Source organism: Rhamphochromis longiceps, linkage group LG18 (assembly GCF_057381845.1).
Source record: "Rhamphochromis longiceps isolate RC_006_pf linkage group LG18, R_longiceps_female_GT1.1, whole genome shotgun sequence".
NCBI lineage: Eukaryota > Metazoa > Chordata > Actinopteri > Cichliformes > Cichlidae > Rhamphochromis > Rhamphochromis longiceps.
Window position 1 is genome coordinate 17,005,008 of NC_140574.1, and position 26,248 is coordinate 17,031,255.

At 42.6% G+C, this 26,248-nt stretch overlaps 2 protein-coding genes across 3 annotated transcripts; both read right to left on the reverse strand.

Annotated features, from left to right (window-relative positions):
- Nucleotides 1–8,028: 8,028 nt before the first annotated feature.
- On the reverse strand, nucleotides 8,029–14,532 carry ube2v2 (ubiquitin-conjugating enzyme E2 variant 2). Its single transcript, XM_085389433.1, has 4 exons — nucleotides 14,439–14,532; nucleotides 9,315–9,463; nucleotides 9,100–9,225; nucleotides 8,029–8,911 (listed from the first exon to the last, which is right to left on the reverse strand). Exons 1-4 carry the CDS (start codon nucleotides 14,452–14,454, stop codon nucleotides 8,765–8,767), a joined length of 438 nt encoding a protein of 145 aa, XP_085245559.1. The 5' UTR covers nucleotides 14,455–14,532; the 3' UTR covers nucleotides 8,029–8,764.
- Nucleotides 14,533–18,030: 3,498 nt separating this feature from the next.
- Nucleotides 18,031–24,471, reverse strand: mcm4 (minichromosome maintenance complex component 4). Of its 2 annotated transcripts, none has more exons than XM_085389630.1 (17): nucleotides 24,388–24,471; nucleotides 23,563–23,631; nucleotides 23,309–23,467; nucleotides 23,061–23,224; nucleotides 22,876–22,977; nucleotides 22,688–22,783; nucleotides 22,421–22,516; nucleotides 21,783–21,921; nucleotides 21,471–21,691; nucleotides 21,232–21,352; nucleotides 20,707–20,966; nucleotides 20,105–20,470; nucleotides 19,884–20,011; nucleotides 19,584–19,791; nucleotides 19,256–19,484; nucleotides 18,868–19,001; nucleotides 18,031–18,585 (listed from the first exon to the last, which is right to left on the reverse strand). In XM_085389630.1, the coding sequence occupies exons 2-17, from the start codon at nucleotides 23,624–23,626 to the stop codon at nucleotides 18,490–18,492; spliced, it is 2,583 nt and encodes an 860-aa protein (XP_085245756.1). In that variant the 5' UTR covers nucleotides 23,627–23,631; nucleotides 24,388–24,471; the 3' UTR covers nucleotides 18,031–18,489. The 2 variants fall into 2 exon arrangements, with proteins under 2 accessions (XP_085245756.1, XP_085245757.1); XM_085389631.1 differs by having other exon boundaries at nucleotides 23,563–23,628; nucleotides 24,388–24,469.
- Nucleotides 24,472–26,248: the final 1,777 nt, after the last annotated feature.

Consider the following 26,248-nt stretch of genomic DNA (forward strand, 5'->3'; position numbering starts at 1 on the left):
GGAGGTCGTGCTCTTGTAAGGGAGAAAAAAAATGACACAGCATTAGGAAATCGGTGACAAAGCTCATGCTCACTGGTAAAAAAACAAGTGCACTTGTGGATAATTGTATGTAGACATTATGATTTAGAGCCAGAAATGTCTTAATAAACTGCACCGGATTGCTTAAAACACAGAATACTGCATGCATAGTGATGCCCTGGCAATAATAACCCAATTTTATAATACTTACAGCCAGCTGCCTAATGAATATTTAGACTTTTAATACTTAAAGTACAACTTGCTGCTCAATCTGCACTTTTATTTCCTGCAACAAAGCTCTTTCCTAGCAGCAGCTTTAAGTAAAATCACTTCACCTTCTCCAAAGCCATTAAATAGTAAAGAACAAAACCTTGGCCCTCACCGAACTTAAAGCAAAGACAGTTATTTGTTGTTATATCTGTCAGGAAGAAGCCTGAAAAGGCGCCAAGATAAAAACCTTCAGCAAACTAGTATTGATATCTTCTTTCCCCAGTGACTTCTCTGGCCTCCGTAAATGAGCATCAGAGCTGAATTACTGCCTCCTTTTGGCATCTGCTGCCTGTGAACAGCAGCTTTCTCAATATTAATAATAATATTACCGATGGCAGCGCTGAAATAAAATAAAAAAAAAGAGGGATTAGCGCTCATACTGCTGGATGAGAAGTCACTGCCTGGCTGGTATACGTGTGGGGATTTTATTTGACTTTTCTTTAAACACAGCGAACGGGAAGCCAAAAATCTTTTTCATTTAAGAGCAATTAAGTGGATCCCAGAATCACTGGCTCCAGCACGCCGCCGAGGCCTTTTTTTTCCCCCTGGTTTTATTACCCATTTCCTCTCCCTTGCGCCAGCAGAAGGAATGCTCACTTTTCTCTCACAAAGCCACATTTCCAGCGTCAGAATCACACAGGGACCACCATGATTAAGTGCAAACCAGTGCTTCCCTAAACATGTGAGACATTACGCCCCCCCGCCTCCCCCCTCCTCCTCAAAACACTGGAGAAGTGTTGTGTTCCAACATTTATGTGAAGTAATTAAAAACATCCACCAGTAATTTAATAGTTCTCACCAAGCAGAGACATGAAGTCTACACAGTTTTTTTCTTTTTTTCACTCTGTATAAATAACCTGGAATGCAGTGAGTACACAGACAGACGATTTGGTCATTTTCTCCCCCCACCCCTCCCTCCTTCCTGCTTTTTGCAACATTTTGTAAGAAGCCCTGTTCTGTGTCACTTTGACCCGCGATGAGGTTGTTCACTTACAAGCAACACGCTCGGCTTGACTTTTAAATTCATGTTCCCGATAGCGTACGTCCATACATCATACGCTGACGGCAGATTCAAATCAAAGCTTCCCTATAAACTGCAGGCTGTCACTCTGCGAGTCTCTCTCGACATCAGCGAGCATAGAAATGACCTCGAGCTCTCGGCGTTGCATCCGAATGTGGACGGCTGTGTGAAGTGCATGTCAATAGCCCAGGGAGCAGTGCAACAAGACATGTGGTTCCAATCTGTCTCCTTTCTCACAGCAAGAGTGGGAGCGTTCATTTATCTCGCTGTAAGTACAGCACTTAAACACTTATGCACACACGTTTCCAAGCCCCCAAATACTGTCTGTGTGTGTTTGATTAGCTTATGCGAGCAATGTCACTGTGTTTTTTACCCCATTCTTTGCCACCATTTAAATGTATTATTTGAATCTGTTTAATGTTTGGATGCAAAACTCTGTTCCACATTAAATCCTCTGTTTGTTAGATGGGGTGAGGTAACTGTGGCCCAGGAGGAGGTGAACAACCGGACTCCTTCTTCCCGCCTGTTACGACCCGGTTATATTTTCTTATCAATTAAGAAAATATAACTTAATTGATAAAGGAAGTTGAATTTTCTCGTTTAGGGTTGCTGCGACTATCCACCTGTTTGTGATTAAAAGGTGCAAGAGAAGAAGAAAAAAGCCTGATTAAGCTGGCTGTTTTGTTTTCATGGCACATGTGTTTGCTTTAGCCACAGCAGGGCAAAAAGCTTGGATAAAAGTCGATATGGGACCCGATCAGTACTGCTGATCCCAGTGGAAGGTCTGGCAGCTTTGCAGTGTCATATTTCCAAGAAGCAACCTGAGGAGCTTAAAGTGCAAGAACCTGCATTTCCTCTAGTGGCCACTTGAGGCTGACTTCAAAAGTGAGTCAACCTCTATAAAGTGCCATGTTTAAACATCCACTATACAGAAGTCACAGCTGGGTGTCACATCTCTCCAGTTAACCTTGTTCCAGTAGCTTTTATCGCTATTTCATGTCTATTGTGTGTGTTGTGTATAGATACACCTGTAATTTTTACACCTGCCCGGTATTTTCTAGAATTGCTTTAAGCTTTCCACAGAGATTAGTATTACAGAAGATATTCTAAGCACTTCCCTTAGTCACCATGCATATATAGAGAGGGCCATCTCTCTGGAACAGTTTACCTAAATCATTAACAGTAGCTACATTATCGCTGTTTGAGAAACATCCAAAAATGTTTACAATGAAACACTTTTTAAATCATATTTTATATGTTTGTCAACATATCTCTTATCTAAATGTAATTTTGTTGGTTCTTTTAATTTAAAAGCTCTCTTCCACAGTGTGTCTTTTGTCCTGTCTCCCTCATCTCACTCCCAACCAGTCGCTACAGACAGCGTCCCTGCCTGATCCTGATTCTGCCAAAAGCTTCTTCAAGTTAAAAGGGAGTTTTTCCTTCCCATTATCGGCAAGCGCTTTCTCACAGGGGGTCGTCTCGTTGCTTTCTATTATTGTAGGGTCTTTACCTTACAATATAAAGTCTCTTGAGCTGATTGTTGTCATGTGGTGTTATATAAACAAAATTGAATTGAACTGAATAAACTCTTACTGTTGCCTGTGTTGATATTTAGAAGGGTGGTGTCGTAGTGCGTCTCTTTTGTCTTCTAACCTTCGTCCTATTTTATTTTACTTTTACAATGAGTTTATTTCTTTTTATATAATGCACAGATAAACTACAGTAGTAGTTGGGAAAATGCCCTTTGTTCTCCTCCAAGCAAGGCAGAGTCACTCAGCTATCAGCAGCAATACAACAAACACAAAGCAATGCCAGTGTTTTTACACCTAAAAGTGCTGCAGCAGCACGTTTGCAGATAGAGCCTGGCTCTTTCTGTGTGTGACTTGTTTACTGAGTCACAAACACAATACAGTGGTAGTACAGATTACAAGTTTTGCAGTTTTACTGCTCATGCTCACTGGTGCCATCTTGGATTGCAAAGTTGGGGTTGGCGTGGCTTCTTCAACTTCTTGAGTGAGAAAGCTGCCTTGTGGGCCCTTTCCAGATAAAAATTTCCACCATCCCACTTCAAATGGAACGCAGGATAAAAAGCATGGACTCTGTGGATAGTTTACACTATCAAAACAACTCTAGGTGAGGTACAGCTTTTATAGCTCATTCATCTAGATACAGGAGCAAGAGCTTTAAATGATAGGGGTGCCTGTGAACAGGCAACTGGTGGCTGAGGTGACCTCACATTTGCTTCACTGAACTGTGCTGTTGGTGCCTTTTTTCAGTGGACTTTATGTTTTGTGCAGTCCATCCAAGGAATCAGTGCTTCAGTTTTTGTGAGTAAGATTTTAGTCTTTTCTTAGTCTGTTACTGTTTGTGGAGTCAGTAAGCATTAGCTGATATCTTAGCACTCCGCCCTTTTGTCCAGATAACTTAAGCTAACATGAGACTGGAAATTATAGAGTCTATATAGGATTCCCTCAGCACCAGGTGGCGACCAAAATAGAGAAAAATCAGAATCACATACAGGATCTAGATTCAGGGTGCTACAAATTACAATAAAACTTAACTAAAGCAGGTTAGCTTGGAATAAGTAAGTCAACATGTTGCTAAATGGGTCAAGGATGCAGTTTTCTACAATTTTACAAAGTGCTGTTCTTCATATTCACAGGTGATCCTCTGGTTCTCATCATGCAGGATCTATGATATTCTGCACGTTCAAAGGAGCCAGTTAAGGTGGGTCGGGCATCTGGGTAGGAGGTTTTCTGGGCCAAATGATCTATCTTGTCTGGCCTGGGATCACCTTGGAATGTTCCAGGGAGGAACTGGAACGTGTGGCTGGGAAGTAGGATGTCTGGAATACCCTGCTTAGGCTGCTGCCACCAAGACCCCACTTTGGATAAGCGGGAGACGATGGATGGATGGTACAACACATGTTCAAAGAACCTCAGTGCAAAATCTAAAATGTGTCTGACGCCAATATCAATATTTTAGAGAAATCTGACATTCTGCATTAGTGAAACACATGAATAATTTCTACACATGGGTACATTTTTTTCATATTTATATCCTGTTCATAGCCTGTACATACTTATAGTTATAGCATATTCATAACATACTTCATACCGTGTACATTATAACATACCATAATAGACCCATTTCTGTAATATACTTACATATCTATATTATTGCTAATATATATTGTAATACATCTATATCACTAAAGCACTTCTGGATGTATGCAAAGTGCATTTCGTTGCCTTGTACCTGTGACATGTGCAATGACAATAAAGTTGAATTCTATTCTATTCTATGTGCAAAAAGCCAGTATCTGTTAGCTGCAGATACTATAGATATTTATGACTTAATTACAGGGGACTGTTGGGAGTATGAGGTTACCCTGAATAATGGAGATTAGAAAGGCGCTCTTCGCTTTAAGACTCAAAATGTAAGTGCATGGGGAACAAGTAGGGTTTCCCAGGAAGAAGGACAGTCTCTTTTTAGTGGACATAAAGAAGACAAAGCTTTTTACAGTATCAACAGACACAAGACGCGCCCTTTTGGCCCCTCGGGGCAAAAGGTGAGAGCTCTGGGAGCAGAGGCCTGGTTCCAGCAGTCTGCCGGCAGACGAGACGTATGTCCTCCTCACCGCATTCCTTCCCATCTTAGATCACTGAACAGCTCTCTCCGGCTTTGTGCCTCGAGTCCCCTCCAACCCAGAGCAATATAACTCTTTATTTTTGCCGGGATGGCACCTTAAAAAGAAACTAAAATAGCACAGTTGGTACAAGTGTAATAAGCTCAGTTGGCTTCCAGTGCTGCTTCAGATGGTGCTTTTGTGCAGGTGCCTGAGTCTAAAATTCAGATTAGTCTGTTGGGACTGGAGGTTAAATAGTCAAGCAAGGATTTCCTACCTCCATTCAAATGAGATTCCCCCCCAAAAAAGAAAAAAGTGGTTCAGAGAAGTCTACTCTAAAAATTCATGTGGTGAATAAAGGACTAAGCCTGTGTAACCTGGGGCTCTGCCTTTTATATATATGGGATGGCTGAGCCGCTGAGTGAACTGGCTGCAACACAAGCCACTTCTGATTTCATATTCATGACTTCCAAGGGGACAAGAGGGAGGAAAACAAACAAACAACAAGCAGGGAGAGTATAGCTGATGGAGGCTAGGCCCATACACTAACTGTCACATCCAGAAAGTCAAATCCCGTCTTGCACAGACTGAGGATGAGCGAGGTCATCCTCCGCAGCAAACACTGACTCATCTCACACCCACATGCACGCACACCAAGTCGAAACAGGAACATTTGCCAGCTTTCAGATATCCATTGGCTTTATAGTAGAAATGCTAGTTAAATGTGCACAACCTCAGCTACTTTTATAAAGACACATGGGGACACCAGCTAGGAGCCTCTGCACAGCAGCGGGGCTTCAGCTCCCTGAGCAAAGTAAAACACATCATGTTTCTAAAAAGTAATGACAGCATGCACAAATGGAGCCTGGAAGCATCGCTGCCTTTTCAGACAAGCCATGTCCTCTAAACACAAGTCCCTTCTCAGGGCACTGCTAGGGACATACGTGAGTTTGGAGCGCCCTCTAGGGGACAGAGCTCTGATTTGAGAGGACACAGTGTGGCCAAGCACACAGACACACACAGACACACATAAAAGCTTATTCTTTGCAAACAAATTAGGAAACAAGTTACTCAATCATGTCTTGTTTTTCTATAAATGACGCTTTCTCAATTATGCAAATGTGTAATTTCCTGCCATGTAATTAAAAGATTCCTTTGTAATTCTATTCACATTCAGTTCACCTGTTTTTTAAGTAGCGTATTTATTTAACATGTGGCTTAAGTCAAAAGGCAGGGTTTTACCAGCTATTTAACAAGCTGCAGACATGGCAGACAGGTGTGCATTCATCTCAGCCCCGAGACGAGACAAGCTGCCCACAGGCCACAGCGAAGGAGATATACAGCTGGGAGGTCACACAGGTTGATCTAGGACCACTGCTCATCATTTTTAGAGGTCACACGCTCACTTGGGGCCTGATTAATAAAGAGCTATGGTAATTTAGAAAAGTGGCCTTGCACTTTTTAAAATTCAGCATTCATCGTTGCAGCCCAGTGTCTCACCTCCACATAAAGGAAGAGTTATGAAGACATTAAATGTCATTTTCACTGGGATGTAACTTTGTGTGAATGGGCCAATATTAATCCTTTCAAAACACGTTCAGCCTGCTTCTTGTTGATTGTGGGAATTTAATTCAGCAGAAATAATGCAAACTGCAGTGTTAACCCTTCTTTCACAACCCAACACCCTCAGAGGAATAAAGGCTGCAGTCTTATTCAATCTTCCTGGTAATTAAAGTTTCAATATTAAGATTCAGACACCTCACTGCACAGTTTGACAGATAAACTTAATCTGCTACATATACACTCACTGGCCACTTCAGTAGTCCTACATTGTTAGTACCAGGTCAGGCCAACTTTCACCTTCATAGGTGCCTTAATTCTTTGTGGCATAGATTCAACAAGGTGCTGAAACTTTCCTCAGAGATTTTGGTTCATATTAGCATGAAACGTTGCACAGTTGCAGCAGATTTACATCCCAAAGATGCTCTATTGGGTTGAGATCTGGTGACGGTGAAGGTCATTCGTCGTCATGTTCAAGAAACCAGTGAGATAATCTGAGCTTGACATGGTCCTGCTGGAAGCAACCATCAGAAGATGTGTACACTGTGGTCACACAGATGGGCGCAGTCAGCAGCAATAACGAGGTGGGCTGTGGCGTTTAAAAGATGCACAGTTGGTACTGTGGAGCCAAAAGTGCACCAAGATAATATCCCTCACACCATTACACCACTATCAGCCTGAGTCATTGCTACAGGGCAGGATGGATCCATGCTTTCATGTTGTTTCTGACACCATCATCTGATTATTGAAGCAGCAGTTGAAACTCATTAGACCAGGCATTTCCAGCTGTCCAGTTTTGGTGAGTCTGTGAGTCTGCTTTACGAGTCCATCTGCTACAAGGTTTGACATGTTGTGCTTTCAAAGACCCTCTTCTGCATACCTCGTTTCTACTGAGTAATTGCTGCCTTCCCATCAGCTCAAAACAGCCTGGCCCTTCTCATCTGACATCAACAAGTCGTTTTCACCCAGAGAACAGCAGCTCACTGGAAATTTCCTTCTTCAGACCATTCTCTGTAAACCCTACAGATGATTTTGCAGGAAACTGCCAGTAGCTCAGCCGTTTCTGAACTACCAATCACCATGTCACATCTAAACTGAAATTACTTTTCCTCCCGATTGTGATGCTGTTTGAAACTTCAGGTCCTCTTGACCTCATCTCCTTCTAATAGCACCAAGCTGCTGATTAAATATTTGAATTAACAAGCAGCCTAATAAAGAGGCCTGTGGGCGTAGATGATCACAGCATCTTCTTTAAACACTCCGATATGCTCATTTGGTTTATTAAACTTTACGGCTAATCCCACAGCTGCACAGAGGAAACCTTGCTTCTGCTTCTCAGAACAGATAAAAAGCTTTTTATTATTCTAACTGGCACAAGTGACTGCAGCGTGGTTTGAACCGGCTTTCCCACGGCATAATCCACGAACTGTGTATGTATCCGGCTGTTTAGAGGAAGCCTATTTGTCTGGCAGGGCCCTCTGGTGGAAAAAATAAAAAACACTAGGTGTGGGAGTCAAATACACGACGAGCCTTTTTTTGCAGACAGTGATTTAATTTGAGAAAAATCACAAATTCATACACCTGCCATTTCCACTAGAAGTTAAATGCAAGGGTTTCAGAACCGAACAGGCTTCAACGTCTGTTACATGTCAAAGAGCCGCAGAACAGAAACATATTGGTATCGTGTCAAATACAGATATATATATATATTTATATATATTTATAAAAAAAAAATCTTTCTTACCTTGTGACACTACTTTTAGACTACAGCCACAGTATTCAATATTCAGCGATCTGCATGATATTTCAAAGAACCTGCTAAATTTTACTAACATCTCAAAAATGTGGCTTCTCTTTGACTAGGTATTAGTTACAGAACATGCCTTCATACCCTTCCCCCCCAATCTTGCCTTTTACTTCAAGCCATTTAAACAAAAGTACTGGGACTCTGGTACAGCCTCAATGTGGCGTCATGCTTCCCTCTTCAAGCCTACTCAAGCTGGAACCGGTCAAAACACAAAAGTCATTGTCAAAGAAACTTTATTATAGGCAGATAAGTGTGGTCTTGTAGTCTTTTTACTATCTATTCAGTGCTTAACTGCAGGGACTTTTTTTTCCATTTTTTTGAATGAGCTATGTAATAAGAAAGTCCAATCTTGCTCTTGCAGACGATACTGTTGATGTGCGAAGTGAGCCTCATGATGATTTTACACAATATTTCTAAGAGAGTAAGGTTTAAGACAGAGGGTCGAAACAATCCATTACGATTAAGTGCTGTAGGTCTGTCCTTCTGGTGGTTGTGGAAGCTTCATATTTTCTTTGGACATCATTAGACGCCTTAACTCTTGAAGAACAATTTTAATGGTATAAGAATTCTGCCATTTTGCTAATATTGGTATGCTACGTGAATCCACCTGCGAGACAAAAGGGGAGAAACAAAAAACAAAAAACAAACAGAATCAGTCATTGTGACAAGACTGCTGACAGTGAGTTATTGCACGGCTCGCATCACAAAGCTGCGAAACAATTTCACAACTCCCGAAATGATAGAGAAGATAGCGAAAGTCATACATAACCTTGACAGATCTGTGATGACACTCACCGTCCCGTTGGAATTATTTATCCCATTCATGCTAATTTTTGTTACAAATCTAACGGTCGGCGCTGTCTCTGGGTATCTAGGTCCACATTCCACTTTCAGACTGTATATCCTGTTCTCGTAATTGGTCTGAGGAAGAAAAGAACAGAATGGCTTTGGTTACGGTGTCTAATATGAATAGCGGGCAGTGTGTTCATTCACGAGATTCCCGTGCTTACTCTCGCTGGTCCGATGATCATGCCTGTCCATCGTGTGAGAGTCATGTCTTCGTCATCCTCCAGGCCCCAGCTGACTGTGCCGTCGCCTTCGCCCTTCTGGCCCTCTTCAAGCTCTTCCAACAAGCGAAAATTGCGTGGGACTTTAACTCCTAAAATAACAGAGGAACGAAGAGAATACGAGGATCGATTTAAAGGTGTTTGCATGGCCAAAAAAGACAAAAACTAGCCATTCTTTAATGGGTTGAAGAGATTATGAAACTCTCGGCTGATAACAGGACTTAAAATAATTTGTCTATTGGTCGATGGCATTCGTTTTCTTGGGCTATTTTACTTAGACAAACACAAAATCCCCATTGAATCTTTCAGCTCTTCATCGTGCCATCTGTGAACAGCAAAAACACATCAGCCAACGCAATAAAGTTGTGTCAAAAGAAGCAACTATGTGGCAACCAGAGGCCACATGAAGTCAATGACATTCAGCAAAGTCAGCCAATGACAGGCAAAATAACTGCTGGCAAAGTGAAATGTACATTCCCGAGTTACATCAGCAACTTTTTTTTTTTTTAATAAACACTGTCTACCAGCGAGGACGAATGATACTACTCACTGACGTATGACAGTGTGTCAAATAACGTGGAGGGTTACCCAGGCAACTACTGCCTAGAACAAGCCCTAGCAACAGCTACAAAACCACTACAGTGAGACGTCAAGGGACACATTTTTATAACTCATCCAGCTGGATACTATTTAAAAAAATAAATAAATAAATAGTCGCGCATAAGACAAAATTTAAGGTCATTGCCTAAAAAATGTCCTCAGATTTTGAGTCAAAAAGGCAAGAATTTTGAGATATGCGACTCAAAATTTGGAGTTGGATGTCCCCGTTTGTCCTCGCTTTTTCAGGAATGCATTAACTCAGGAGTGACATTATTCCCAAGTCGAACATCAGAGTTCCGAGGTATCCTGAACAATAACCTGAGCGATAGCGGCGTGGCTGCTCTAAATGACACATGTCCAGAGCCAATCAGCGTCGCCAGGCCTCATCCACTACTTCAGAGTCATTAAACTAAAACTCTCCACAGCATTGGTGCCTTTTGCAGTAACGCATTATCTGACTAATATTAAGGCTTGCTGCATGCATAACTGGATCGTTTATCACACATATCCTCAGGAGGCAGTGATCTTAGGACTAGAAATCGCTAACAGGAGAGCGAACAGTAGTGAGGCTCAATGAAGTCATTGTTTTCTATAAGTTTAGCTTTCACGAGATTTGTTACTAAAGAAAAAACTAAAATATTCATAAAGTATAAACAGATGTGTCCATAACAGCTGGTTTAGAGCTGTAATGATCACCTGGTTTTATGGGAAAGCTGCATTTTGTTATGTAACATTTGTCACCTACTGAAAATCCTACCAGTCTGAATTTGCCTTTTGCTGCTTGGATGCAAATCACTTTTGTTGACAAAACAGTTTTAAAATGCCGATCTGAAAACGATTTTCACTGTATGACAATCTACAGGTCAAAAGATCAATTGCCTGACTGAATATATGGCAAATTAATTGGTACAGCGCACGAAGCTGAAACAATTAGCTGACCGGCAGGAAAATATTCAGCAGCCACCACTCTGATAATCTGCGGTCTGCTTTTTTTCCGTTGCTAGTGTTTCATGAAAATTTGACTTCACACTTCGGATCAAAACATGCAATCCATGTACAAGAGTGAAGCAGTTAAATGTGCGTAAAACAGGACAAGCTGATACAAAAAAAATAGCTCGGCAGACCGCGGCTCACAGTATGTTACGTTCACCTTCTGTGCCTCGAATTTGATACCTTGATCAGAAGTCACTCGCTGAAGACATGCGATGCCGCGTTAACACTGAAGCTTGAAATATATCGGCGCTTTGACAGCTGTTTGGAAATGGTCACGAGAGCTGAAGCACATGGGCCTATACTGCTGATTTTTAACACCTGATTCAGAGTAAAATCCATCTTATGACCAGCGTCTTAATATCTGGGCCGATGAGAACATCGCTCAAAACTCTTCAACCCAATGTTTGGCTGCTCGGAGAGGAGGGTATTCGTAGGGGGGCTGATAAGTTGGCATAAAACACATAGCCTGACAGGCACTCAGCAGACTGTAAATGATGAACTTCTTAGAGGAGCGGTGGCTGCGCATACGTGAAACTACTGGTATTCATAAGTATGATCCTAAAGACAAACCAGCAGAAAGGGAAGTGAAGGGAGTTATTTTCTTCAAAAAAGAAAAAAAAGAAAAAAAAGAAAAAAAAGACCACATGCCTGGAGCGGAAGGCGAAGAAATGTAATCTTTCATTTCACCTCATGGTCAGACTTCAGAGATAAGTTTTAAAGAAAAAAAAAATATCAGCCCTTCATCTGAGACTGCAATGGCTGACTCTTAAAATGTCTCTGCTCCCTAGAAACTGTTGAAAGATTTCAGTCATTGCAGAGACACCGATGTCAACAGGACTGTCTGTAATAGGGCTGTGCGATATGACCAAAATCTCATATCCTGATATAAGACATCTATCATCCAGATAACAATATAAATCACACAAATCTAACATTTTCTGTAAATTCTGTGAATCGAATGTTTTAACCGATGCATGAAACTATACATTTTTAGACATAAGTTGTAACGGCCGCCGTTTTCTTTGTGAGTATTTATTACACGGTGTGCTGCAGGGAAAAGCCTGTTCTAACGTCTGAGTCTAAGGTTTATTTTTTAGCACCCGATGGCTCTTTTTCGCTTCTCATCCATAAATACTCTGCATACTCTTTCACGTGATTCAGTTTATTTTGAAAAGTCTCAACAGGATCTTGAGCTTTATTGTGAAAGGTTTATGTGGAAAATAAGTAAGCCACACGCAGGGATTTTACCGTCGTTGTTGCTAAAGACAACGCATAAAAACAGGCGCTTGTCCATCTGTAGTGTGGTTATATTAAATATAAGAGAAAGAAAGAACTTTAAGAAATTAATATAGCCACTACAGTGACCATCAAAACGATGAAAAAATATTGCCGTAAACAGTTTATTTTGCGACACCACGAAACAAACGATAGCATAAAATGAAACGATAGACGTTTTTATATCGTCATCCGATATATATTGTTATATCAAACATCCCTAGTCTGTAATAGCAACATTATAACTGATTGAGAAAATAAATGACAAGTTAATTGACTAATAACGGAGTTGAAGATCGTCAAAAGATGCTCAGAAATTCTAATGTAAGACGAGGAAAAAAGCAAGACTTTACATTACATTTATATTCACTGTGAATGGCTTTTTTGTGCAATTTGTTTTATTAAACAAAAATTATTTATACCTTTCTGTAAATACTTAGCTAATTACAAAGTTTTAGCTCTGGGAAAGAAATTAAATTCCCAATGGGAAATTTGTTGTTTGCGTTTTCTGGTAATGGTCTGTTTTTCAAATGGAAGATGAGCCACTAAGTGCAAGGTTTTGGTCATAAAACATACTTTGTTTGTTTGCAAAAATTCAGCAATTAAAAATGTAAAATACTGATTTATCAGTCAATATTATCTACATATACACACACCAGGGTAAAGTTTAAGTGAAAGAAAGATTAAGTAATAGAGCACAGGAGCGATCTTGAAATGTCAGCTGTGCTAAAAACAGTCAAGAGGAGCAAAAGAAGAGGCTCTAAACCAGTTACCAGCATTTTTGTCTGTATTGCTAATTAAAGATTATTCATTAACACATAGATACGGACACAAATGCGACTGGTTAATATCAGCAGACTGATTCATCAGCTGGTCTCCACAACAGCACGAGCCGAGTTGGTGACTGTTGGTCTATCATGTCAGGTTGGTGCAAAGGCCACAGAATAAAGGATCGGCTTAGTAATGAGTGTGTTCGCCACATCCATCACTGTCCAAACTGAATGCTAGTTTTGTTGCCCTCACCTGTCTGACAAGTATTATCAGTTGCAGTCACGGTTAAAGGTAGTGCTGCAATTCAAATTAAGAACTCGACTGGAAGACATCTAAACAGCTCCCCACGTCCCCACATGTGTGTCGTTAATGGGGCAACTTAAATCTTTCTCTACTTCGCTCCCTTTTGCCGTTTCGTCTCCGTTATGGTTGCTTAAGATCTGCACAAAAATAAAAGCCGTTTGCTGCGACTTGCTATTATTCATTTGTTTTGTCGTTCAGGGCGTTTATTTTGCAAGTTTGAAAAGCCACGCTTCCTGTTGGAGCGCTGAAGGCAAGCACGGGCCCCGACTACTTGCTGAAACAAAGCGTGCCCACTACAGCGGTTGTAGTTAATCGATCTGGTGCTCGACTATCTTCCCCGCCCTACACCTGCAAATACCCACCTCGTGTAAATACAATACATTTTTTACCTAATGGAAAACGGGTTAAACAAAGGCGTTAAGCGTGCCACAACAATAGCGAGCAGCGTGCTAATGAAAGCAGAGGCGGAACTGCTCCCCACATTAAAACATTTCCGATACCATTATGTGTACTGCCGTGTGTGATGCTTCATGGAGAAGCTATACAAAATTTCTCATAAAGCATGTTTAACTGTTCGGTTATTGTGCTTTTGTTGCTATTTAATCACAAAATACGCGTTTACGACATTCATATGCGATAAGAATATTCCGATCAAGCTAGCTGGACAAAATGGGAGTGAGTGCCGCGCGGTGCTGGAATATTCTAGTCGCTAAGTTAGCTTCACTAGCTAATGCCATCTATGGTTGTTTGCGAAACACATTAACAGAAACCTACAAACCAAATCAAAAATTTATACTGGATTTTTATAGCTAACGTTTGTTTCACATGCACGGTGTCCGTATGGGCCACAGCGAAGACCACCTTAAGCTATTTCAGCTAACTCACGGGGCCAGCTAGTCACTCCTTCGCTATATAGCTAGGGTTAGCCAACACACCAGTTCCGTGACATAGATGGCTCCCGTGAGGCTCACTGCTTCATCGACTGCAGTAAATTACAAATCAAAGCGATTTCATAAACCTCTCTCCTAAGTAAAAAGTCTCAGTGTCGTGACTGAAATAACATCGAGGCCTCGACTTGTGCTGCACATTGCGTCGCTGTATATGTTAGTTTGAAGACACACAAACCTGAGGAGGCCGCCATCTTCTTCAGCCGAGTCCAGAAGCACACAGATGTGTGACATCACGGCGGTTAAAAATCGGGCGAGCAGCATCACACCGGCGGAGAGCGGCATTGCACGCTGCTGACAGGCTGTTCGCACCTGTCCACTCTCACTCTCGTTCCATTCTTTCATGTTTCATATCGTCAAACTAATTTCAGTGTTAGACAAAGGTAAACACAGCAAATAAAAAGTAGTTTTTAAATGATGATTCCATTCATTAAGGTTACAAAGTTACTCAAACCTGCCTGGACTTAATCCTGATTACTGGTTGTGGCACCCTTGGCAGTAAGAACTGCAACCAAGCATTTGTAGATACTGGTAATGAGTCTTTGACATTGCTATGGAGGAATTTTGGCCCACTATTCTTTGCAGAATTGTTTTAATTTAGCCATACTGTAACCTTTTCATGTATAAACAGCCTGTTTAACATCATGCCAAATCTGGACTTGGTCACTCCAAAACCTTCATTCAGATCTTCATCCTGCTGCATAATCCAAGTACACTTGAGCTCCGGGAGACAAACAGATGACTGAACAGTCTCCTCCAGGCTTTTTTAGTAGCGTTGTTTCTGAAGTACCATAGTAGCCCCAGACCATCACACTACCACCACCATGTTTGACTGTTAGTGTGATGTTATTTTCTTTGTTAGTTTGTAACAAAGAAAATGTAACAAAAGCTTCCCAGAAGTTCAGCTTTTGTCTCATCAGTCCGCATAACATTTCCTCAAAGGTCTTGGGAATAGTCACCATGTTTTTTTGGCAAATGTGAGACGAGCCTTTGTGTTCTGTCAGTTATTTGATTGTATCGTCAGAAGACGGCTGCATTTATTTGTTAACTTGCTTCGTGTGGTTCAGATTCTGTGCTCTTACAGTAGGCCTTTAACTTGCTTGGTACCATCCTTGGCCAACTGGGGCTGAGGGGCATTAACGAGTGGAAGTGTTTTTACATTCAGCATATAAAAGAGGGGCACAGCTGGAGTTTGCAAACCAAAGCAGTGGCAGGACTTGATTTAGAGTCATGAGTTAACCTAACTGGTCACAGTCCAAGGAGTTTGGACTGTGAGAGGAAGCCATGCAGGGATGGGGATCATGGAAACTCCACACAAAGCGGCCCCAGCCAGCCAATGCATTCAAACCCAGGACCCCTTTGTTGTGAGGCAGCAGTGCTAACCACTGCGTCACCATGCTGAAATTAAAGTTAAGACTAAGTCAGTGCAGCTTCTTTTTGATTAGGATTAGAGCCTTAACAACTTCACTAACAGATTTAATATAAATATGTGCAGGCTGTATTAGTTTTCTATCATACCCCCATACTTTGGACATTATGACCGACAAAAACTATCATCTTTTTCTGGTAAATTTCAGCCTGGTTTCAGCTGACAGCTCGGCAGGTTAGGATTTTGCACACGTCACACATCACCGTTCAAAATTAAGCGAGCATCTCCCAAATTGTCGGGCTTTTGACCTTCTTAGACAAAACCTCGTCTGCTGATTTGTAGAGTTCAGTTACATTTAAAACAGGATGAGAAGGGTCGGATATTTCACAAAACAAAAGATTTATTTTATTTTTGAAACTTTAAACACACTTTTGTGGATAATACAGGTGTCCATTCCAGGTCCAGAATTTATGCAGGTTGCACTGTTAGAAGGAAAGAAACAGTTAAGCTATCAAGAGCAGAGATCTGAGAGATTCGAGACACATCTGGCTTAACTGCATCTTTTCAGTGGTCAGGTTATTGGATAATTTAAGCTTACAGATCTGGATTAAAGGTTTTTCTCCCTCCAATATCTTATCCATTTATTTGGCTAATGTCAGACCTGATAAAATTGGACTACAATAAAAATACAATAGCAAAAAACATACTTTTTACATTTATAATCAGGCCAGAGATTAACTGCTAGAGGATGTGCAGCAGATTTGGGAAGCAGATGAAGTGTGGTCACAGATAAGACAAAATGGTGGATGTAGCTGGTCAAGTCACCCACTCTCATCGCTGACTCGGATTGCTGCCATGTAGCTGTAGTTGCTATAGCAACACATCATTCTGGCTCCAGCTGCAGGTGTACAAACTCCGGGGTCTCCGCCATAATCTGAGATAAAGCCACAAAAAAGAGCCGCTTGGCACGTCCGTTTAAGCATGATTTTATACGACAGCAGGCTCTCGCGCTCATGTTTTACCACTTCAAACCCCCCTGCTGAGTAGGTCAAACTAACTTTTTTTTAAATTCATGGCTCCGATTGCTTCACAGATATTGAGCTAAGCCAGTGTGAGTGAAGGACTGCACCAAAGTGCCAGGGAGCACAAAAGCAACAGTACACTGAACACTGGGACAGAGAGTCTGACTACATTTATTCTAGTTTGGGTCAAGATAAATGAAAAATGGTTGGTTGGTTCTAGTTTTGATGATATGGCACAATGCTACCAAGACCAAAAGTTCTTAATTGAAAGCAGAAATGACTATCATACATTTTGACCTTTGGGGAAAAAATGACCTAAAATAGCCACTCTTTCTGAACTAGCCATCTAGTTTTGATTAAATTGGACTCTCCTGAATAATCAAAGTATGAAAGTCAAATTAAAATGAAATTATGATTTTGACCCTTTGACCTCAATTCTGACCTTGGACCTTGACCTTCTGGGAAATGTCTGGGAAACTCAGAAATGCTTGGAGAGTATATTTTTGAAGTCGTTTTAAACCATACTCAATTATTCATGCACCAGTGAAATGCTTTCAACATTTGCATTTCCTCTGCTCGAGCCCAACATTGTTAAATGATAAAACGGGTTTGGTAGTGGAGACCATCATAGACAAGTAGACATGACGAGACCAGCATGTCTACATGTCATTATTTAATGGTTCACAATAAGTCTCTGTATACTTTTATCACTTGTTACATAATGGAGGAAAACTGCATTACTGTGTAGAGTGGCCACACACTGATCATCAGAACAAGGAAGAGAGATGCCTCAAGTGACTTGTAATGTGGTGTGGTTGTTAATACCGTTTCAAAAACTGCTGGTTACGAGGATTTTCCCACACAGCCATCTGTAGAGTGTACAGAGAACGGTCCAGAAGAGAAAACATGCAGTTCTCTGGGTAAAAATACCTTGTTGATACCAGAGGAGACAGCTTTGAACTAATAGGAAGGCAACAATAACTTACATGATCACTCCTTACAACTGAGGTATGCAGAAGAGCATCTCCAGACCCATGGGCTATAGCAGAAGACCACATCAGGTACAATAAGAAAGAAATTAAATTGGAAAAACATGTAATAAGTCAGTTTCTGACATGTGACTTGGATGATGGGGTCAGTATCAGTGTAAACACGAAAGCTTGGATCCACCCTGCCTTGTTTCAATCATTAATCACTGGCTCACCTGCACATCAGAAGCCTATTTGGCCAGGATACTGGAAACTGGAACAAATCTCAGTCCATTTACTACCAAGATTTACCCAGTAAAGTCAGCAGTAGGCTCTTCCGCATAGATGATACAGCTAGCAAACAACTTAACATAGAGAAACTGGTGAAATATGCAGGTCAGAAGTAAGAAACCTTTAGTGAACATCATTTTATTTATTCTCTATAAACAAATAGTCAACATGAGCTACTCAATCCAAAAGAAAAAACACAAAATAAGTTCAAGCTTGCTTTAACAGTTTCTTGAAGACAAAGTCTGCGATTATAATGTACAAGTTATCCAAAGAGCTTTTTAATCACAGCACAAAACAAGTTAACAAAGAAAATAAGTACTTTCAAATATGAGCTCTTTAAGTCAACACTGGATGCAGTTTTTACACATTCCTATAAAAACTGCAACAGGAAACCAGCGTTTAATGAGTCATTGGGTCCTTCTGAATCACCAATCTGGGGTGCTATAAACATCTAATACACCCAGATATTCAGCACATGCTGGTTCGGTTAAACAAATACGTTTTTTTACAGCACGAGTAAAGAAGTCGACATGGGATAGGATTTAAAATTAAGGACTGTACATAATTGCAGGGTGTGCCTCAAGCAAGGAGACGAACAGTCTTTCCAGTGACTGTCAAGTAATCCTCGTCAGCCAGAGCTCGCAACGCCTCGTCGAACAGCTCCTTAGTAATCGCCTGCAAACGGGGCAAGACAGGAGGAAGCCATTAGAGAGGAAGTGATGCAAAAGTGCAGCAAATACTCAGAGAGTGCAAACGTGTCGACGGCTACTCTGGCTGAATTTTGTGATATTTCAGAGGATACGGAGAAATGTTAGAGCTTAGCTTTTGTTCAGTCTAATGAGGAACGAGTGCCATGCTACAGCCATAGCGATCGCCATCTGAAGAGCTGAAATCAAACTGATATTTGAGCTTTGACTTCATGCTGGCTTAATAAAAATAAAGATTTAAAAGACTCACAGTTTCAGACTGTCCTCTGAGGTCATCGAGCAGCTGCTGGTATTTCATGGCTGGCGTCTTCCCTTTGGCCTGGATCAGCTTCTTCAGGGCCTGGGCTACCTCCTCCTTGCGCTTGCGTGCTGTGGCGCTCATGCCTGTAATCAAGCAAAGAACAATGCATTGAAATGCAACTGCAGGACTGAACCTAGAGGTTATTTGCATAATTAATCTGGGGTTAAAAAGTTGTCCTATAAAGAGGCCGGAAAAGCCCAAGTGGCACCTTCACAATGGAGAAAATGGAACTAGTATTTCAAAGCAAGGCCATTGTAAAATGAGCCTGACCCTCATAAAGTGCATCTTTAATTTCTCATGTCAGCACCTTTAGAAATACATTCACTGTCTTCCGTACCTGTTGTCAGAATAGAGATGTCTACAAATCCTGTTCTAGGATCTGTGGCCGACTGTTTCAAGGCCTCTCGGTGCAGCCGCTTGGCCTCCTCCACGTCAATGGTCTCCACTTTCTCGGAGAAGCGTACCTTGGCGTGGGCCTCTGCCAAGCGGATCAGGGACTCCAGCTGTCTGGGGTAGGCAGACACCATCCCACGGCCGCTGCCTATCTTTCTCATGTCAACATAGGCCTGCGGATGAACGTAAACAAGGTCAGCTACATAGAACTCTAAGAATCGACTAAAATGTTTGCTAAAAGGGTTAAATTAAGCCACAGAGTTTCCACAGACCTCAATGAGGGCCTGGCTGGCTTCTTCGCTCAGTCTTGGGTTGATGTACGTTCGCGCGTACGCGATGTAGTCCTTCAGCACGGCCATGTCCAGGAACTCTTCCTCCATCTGCTCCTCGGTCTGGTAGTAGAGAGACACCAGGTGGTGAGCCAGCCTGCGGTCGTAAGCCTCATCCTGGGGATCCAGCATCAGGAAAATGAGGTCGAATCTGACGGCGCAACAAACACAAAGTTACGTTTAGTTTGCAACACAGCAACATGTGGATCGGTGCATCGGGAGTTTCAATGCAGTGATGTTCACCTGGACAGGAGAGTGTGAGGCAGCTGGATGTTCTCGATTGTGGTCTTTTTGGGGTTCCACTGGGATTCCACTGGGTTGGCAGCAGCCAGCACGGCGGTGCGGGCGTTCAGCTGGCAGATGATTCCAGCCTGAGGGCACGAAAACACAAACGCCGTGAGACCGAAAGCTCCTTCCGTTTGCGTACTTCCAAACGATTACGTATTAAACGTGGTGACATATACCTTTGCAATGGAGAGGGTCTGCTGCTCCATGACCTCGTGCAGCACGGAGCGCGTGTTGTCGCTCATCTTGTCGAACTCGTCGATGCAGCAGATGCCGTTGTCGCTCAGGACCAGCGCGCCGGTCTGCAGCACCAGCTGCCTGGTCTCTGGGTCCTTCATCACATAGGCGGTCAGACCCACAGCGCTGGAGCCCTTTCCTGACGTGTACTGGCCGCGGGGCACCAGGTTGTAGACGTACTGCAGCAGCTGGGACTTGCTGGTGCCGGGGTCTCCGCAAAGCAGGATGTTCACCTCGGCACGGAAGTTCCCGCGGCCGGTCTGACTGAAGTCCTTTCGAGTGCCCCCAAACAGCTGGAGCAAGATGCCCTGGTACCAGGAGACGGAGAAAGAGACACAATCGAATCACAACTTTAATCTAAATTCATCTTCAACCAAAACTTTTATTAGGGCATTTCTGCATTTCACCTCTGCTTAAAATGTTCTTTTTTTAAAAGCTGCAGCAGAGTGACCGATATGCAGGAAAGAGGGCGTGGCTGTTGTGGGCCTTTTTGGCTATGTGATAGCCAAGTGTTTCCACCTTAACAAGTAGCCTTTGGTCTTACCTTTTTGATGTCTTCATGTTCGTAGATGCTCGGTGCAAGGGCAGAGGAGAGGCGTTCGTAGACGTCCGGCTTGGCTGCGAGCTCCTTCAGGGTCTGCACGCGGTCTTCGGTGAAGAGCTTCTGCTCGGCCTCTTCGTCCAAACCGTGCAGGCGCTTTTCGTCTGTCTTGCGGAAGTGGATGGCATCTATGTGAGTCTTGTAAACCGACTTCACGTTGCTCTGGCGTGGGTTAACGCGCATTGGGACGGCTCTGTAGATACCTGCACAGATGACAAAGGCTGTTAGTGATCCGACCACAACGTGACCTTCAACGACCACCTTGCAAATTTTTTTTTTTTAAAAATGCTTTAATTTCATGCCAAACACTTTAAATCCACCTGATGACTTTCTGCAGCCAGGAGCTGCCCCCTGCTGGTCATTAGAAATATTGCAGCTCAGCTCTTGCTTCCATTTTCAGCCCCATCTTTTACTCTTCATACAGGTCATCATGAAATTAATATTATCAAGATATTAAAGAAATCTCACCAGTGATGTTCACCCTGTCTCCTGGCTGCACTTTGTCAACTAGATCGTTGTGAGCGTAAACGATAGTCGTGTGAGGCGTCTGACCGGCCGGCATGTCTTCGGGAGATTCCTGAATTTTTATCTGTTGCGAAAGGAAGAACGGTAAACAAACAGTCGCCATGACCTCCGCAGCAACACATCGGCGATTACCATCCGTGTATTCTGAGATAAGGTGTCGCTGACTATGAGCAAACTCTCACCATCTGTTTGTCTGAGAAGACAGAGCGATTGTGAATCAACGCCAGGCTGTGGGTGGTGTTGCAGTGGCGACACACAGCCGGCTCGGCGATGCGCCCGCGATCCACCTCCACGCGGGTGCTGTAGGCGCACACCTGGCACTGGAAGAACGCCTCCTGCATCTCAGGGATGAGCTGCGAGGTGCGGATCACCATGCCGCTGATGGTGATCAGCTGATCGATGTCTGTGGAAGAAACACAGAAGTTGACACCTCACCGTTTACAAAAAACAGAAGACAACATGGGTCCCGTAACACGTGTGACGTCAGTTCAAACCTTCTGGGTTCAGGCTCCTCATGCTTTTGGTTTTCACGGCGTTGTAGGGGCGTACTTGGATCTGATACTCAAGGAAAGAGTCGGGGAAACGCTCGAAGAAAAGCTCGTTGACCGCCATGTCAAAAGTTGGGATGACTTCCTGAAAACGACATAGTTAACTCCATTAATACGCAGCCAAATTCCACAGAATTTCTTCCACGGAAACAGGGAACGATTTAATCTTTAACAGAGTGCAGATGCCAGTGGTCCTGTGGATAAAGTGACTAATAATATTATAGATGGATATAACAATAAAAATGTAAATAAACCCCTCATAGAACAAAAAGTAAAATTTGCTTCTGTATTTGTCTTTGGATTCATTCACCTATCCATTTGTTTTCTATATAACCTTGTTTGCGTCACATTACACATCACTTCTCCCTTTGCATTTGCATCCACTTATTTTAGTTTTATTTATTCAAGACATCACCGTATGGCATTACTTCATTATAAAAATCAGAAGGCCGCCATTTCACTCATCAGGGGCTCAAGGTTTCATCCTCTGTTTAATCCGTACTCACGAATACACCTAATGACGTAATAAAAACAACAGCAATGAAAAAAAATAAACAAATGATGGCAGATGAAGCGAGCTTTACCTGTGGGTAGCAGGTGAGCTGTCTGTAAAGTTCTGCATCAAAGGACTGCACGTGGCGGCAGTTCACGTTCATCACAGGATCGCCGACGACGCTGATCTGTGGGACGAGAGGAGAAACATTGATATTACGTCTTTGAATGCAATCCCGCGCAACCGCCTCCTCCTGTATTGTCTCATTTCTTGGCTGTTGTTCATCATTCAGAAACACCATCGTGCAGTGCGAGTCTGACTTAAAAACGTTTGGAGCAGCAAACAATAAAAATTGCACCTCCTCCAGCTTCTGCATGTATAACGGCTCGTTCAGGTCCAGACCAGCGTTCTCATCTTCAGTGGAGGTCGGGTCAACAAACCTCTGGAGAAACCTCTGGAAGCAGCGAAACGCAAAGCATGCCGATGTTAACTCATGGACTCCCTACAGGACATTTATTATGGGATCTAGCTGACTCGGCTTCATACCTGAAACTTTTCCTTGCAGGTGCCGACATTCACATCAGTCCCCCAGATCACCAGCCTCTGCCCGGCGTTCGACTCGCTGGCCACGGCGCCATCTGCGCTCGGCTGAGAGAAGATAGCGAATAGTTAACTTCTGAGGGTTCAGGCTTCATGTGAGCTCAATACATGACAAACACAAGGTTACTGACCGGCTCAGAGTGAAGATCAACTTGGGGAGCCTTCCTGACTGATCCCAGATCAGGACGCTGCCTGGCTGGTGTGCCCCGCACTCCGCTCCGTGGGGTTCCCTCAATCCTGGAGCTGGGAGTCCCGTACATCAAGGGGGAGCTCATGTCCACCTCGTTAGGAGGCACTGTTAAAAGGAGGCAGATTTATAAAACAATTTAAGAATCCAAACTTGAGTCCACAAGACCACAACAACTCAAACATGTCATACCTGAAGGTCGGGGGCTGGAGAGCAGAGACGTGTCCTGGGGTGCTGCAGGACTGAGAATGTCCGTGGCTGGGGAGGTGGGCATCGGCATCAGGTCCCCGGTGGAGGAGTCCTGACCTCTGCGCCGCTGAGAGGGAGGCGAGGTGGGGTCCTCACTGCTGGCTAAAATCGCACAGACACGAAGAAAAGTAGGCAACGGTCATCATACAATCACAGGAGGTCCATATGCAAAAGGATGGAGCAGGTGGGGAACTTACGTGTAGGTGGATTGGTGTTCCTTCCACGCTTACGGCCACCAGGGGTTGAAGCTGGAGAAGACATTGCTGCTGGGAAATCAACAAAAGGTGACACTCAGTAACGGAAATGTAATAACACTTACATACTGTCGCTCTGGCTGTAGGACATCACTGATGGCTTCAAGTTTGACTGAGCATTTAGAAAACTGACATTCACATATGTGGCTGGCTGAAAAACTTTAACTATTTCCTTTTTGTTTTATTAGATCTTTTTTCAGTTTTGTGGAGAAAATGACATGAGATGGATATAAACTGAGCAGCCTGCCTTTCGCTGCTTCGTTAACAGCCCGGTTACATTTACATGCAATGAGGTAATATTTGATGTAGCACAAATAACCTTGTGTAACAATTAGTCCAAGGTTGGGGCATGAAACAAACCAACTGTTTTTCCTTACATTTGGTACTTGGATCTATGTTATGAATGCGTGCTTGAATCGCTTCCAGATATCAGTCAAACAGCACGAAAAGTTCACTTAACTATACAAACAACACTTCCGGCGCGCTGATGTGCTACACTGCGTGTCTTTTTTAGATGTTTTGAAGTGTCTTATTTTCACTAAAGCACTAACTGCATTAAACCCTCGACCTCCATTTGACATGTGGCTGCAGAGCACACAATAAGCTGATCCTCGACTGCGACGATTTAACATTAAACGTCAGCGTAAAACAACAAAACACCTTCGTGCACGTTTAAGTCAACCTGATTAACGTGTCACGCTCTCACGAAACCACCAAAACTACAGATGTAATAAGCTAAAAAATATCATTATATACGTCTCTTCTTACCTCTTCTTGTGTATACGTCCGAGCGGAGAAGATGTGGCGCGAAACTGCGGGTGACGTTATTTTCGCGGGGAACTTTGGGCCAATGAGAGGCTGGGATTGACTTTCTTTTCTTTCCGGTCGATCCCTTCACCGAAAAAGGGGGGTTCTTGTTCAGCGTTTACTTATCCGGCTTCAGTTTAGCATCTTGTAGACTCAATAAACAAACAGATTAAATAGGAAATAAATAAATAAATTTACTTTTAATTTTTGATATGTCAAATACGATCTGCGTTTCCTGTGCGCTCATGTGCTCCATCAAACCCTCAATCGATTTGGTTTGGCCCAGCAGTAAGAGACTTTTTTTTTTTTTGCCCCTGCCCTAATCTTTATTGTAAAGATGCAAACGACACGCAAGTGTGAAACCGCCTCCCAAATACTAAATGACAGCAAATCCGTGACAGGCTACGGATGTAAAGATGTAACATTTGAATTAATACAACAGCAGAAGCTAACCGGGAAGTACTATTCACCCTCTTTTCCTACTCTACATGTAGGATGTATGTTCACCCGGTTATGTTACAGCGGTGGTTGTAGTGGTTTCACTACAGGTAGAGGTACTCATGTATGCCAGTGGGTGAGAAGAAACAGCTCTCAGTATGATGAGGTCCAGCGCATCCCATATTTCTGTGTTCACAGTAATGCACAGAAGTTTGTGTACACTCATTGTGGCCATGACTGTCATGATGATTTGGGGGTTTTATTGATTTCTTTAACTGATTTTTTCCCCTGTGTTGAATGATTGTACAGCACAACTCTTTAATGGCTCCACATGCAGTCACTTAAATCTTTTTATAACTGGTGCTGAAGGTTCTGCAGTGTCTTTTGACTCAACAAGGAAAGGGTGTATTAATTTCCCATTGTCGATTATGATCGACTATAAGTAGTTCATCTCTCCCAGCATTAAATTGATTTATTTAACAGCACTCATTGGATTGACCAATACTCAGAACAATAGGAAAGTCCAAGGAACTCAGTGAAAATCCAAGAATGAGATTTGCAGATTTCCACAAGTTGTGAAGGCTTATTGGAGCCATTTCCAAACAACTGCAGATTCCAGGGTCATCAGTTCAAACTATTGTAAATAAGTATGTGTTATTCAGATGTGTCAGTTCACCAAGGTCTAGAAGAAAACCCTTAATTGTCACCCCCAGATTACAGGAAATTGGTTAAGATTTTCAGGAACAACCCAGAAACCACTAAACGTCAAGCCTGCCAGCATTACTGCCCACAGTGAAGAGATTTTTACATCAGCATCAGAGACAATGCTGACCAACAGAGAATCATTGATGGCTACCAAAAGCATCTGGGTGAGATGCAACTTGACATTTGACCAAATATTAGTAGGGCTGTATAGTATATCTGAGTCTGTATATATACATTGGACCCTGGAAAATGAACAACTCAGAAATCATTAAAAAACTCAAATTCACCATGACATCAATGCCCATGATGAGCATGTGCAAACTTCTGACCACAGTTGAGACTCGTGGATGTAGAGAAGGAGGAAATGCAGAGGTTCGGCGTGACAGAGGAAGATGCTAGGGACAGGGGGAGATGGAGGCTGATGATTCACCGTGGTGACCCCTAAAGGGAGCAGCAAAAAAAAGAGAAGCCTAAAAATAATTTGAATAATTTTACATGAGTTTAATACATTAAGTCATGTCATATAAAACCAACGACTACAAAGCATCTGCACTTTTTGAGCTGGTTAAGCAAGTTTATGGCTTTGATCATATTAGCACTCTCACCTGTATCCTCTCCATGAAGCACAGATTCAGATGCATTCACGTAGCTTTGATCTGCTTCACCCACAGTGAAACAG

What these genes read in the sequence shown, in the direction of transcription:
- mcm4 (XM_085389630.1), bottom strand. Translation starts at nt 23,626, where the DNA reads ATGTCTTCTCCAGCTTCAACCCCTGGTGGCCGTAAGCGTGGAAGGAAC. An exon ending in CTCCAGCCCCCGACCTTCAG is followed by an intron (nt 23,225 to 23,308) that starts GTATGACATGTT and finishes TCCTTTTAACAG; the next exon opens with TGCCTCCTAACGAGGTGGAC. An exon ending in AGACAGGGTGAACATCACTG is followed by an intron (nt 20,967 to 21,231) that starts GTGAGATTTCTT and finishes TCATCTGTGCAG; the next exon opens with GTATCTACAGAGCCGTCCCA.
- ube2v2 (XM_085389433.1), bottom strand. An exon ending in TGATCATCGGACCAGCGAGA is followed by an intron (nt 9,226 to 9,314) that starts GTAAGCACGGGA and finishes TTTCTTCCTCAG; the next exon opens with ACCAATTACGAGAACAGGAT. An exon ending in TAAATAATTCCAACGGGACG is followed by an intron (nt 8,912 to 9,099) that starts GTGAGTGTCATC and finishes TTTGTCTCGCAG; the next exon opens with GTGGATTCACGTAGCATACC.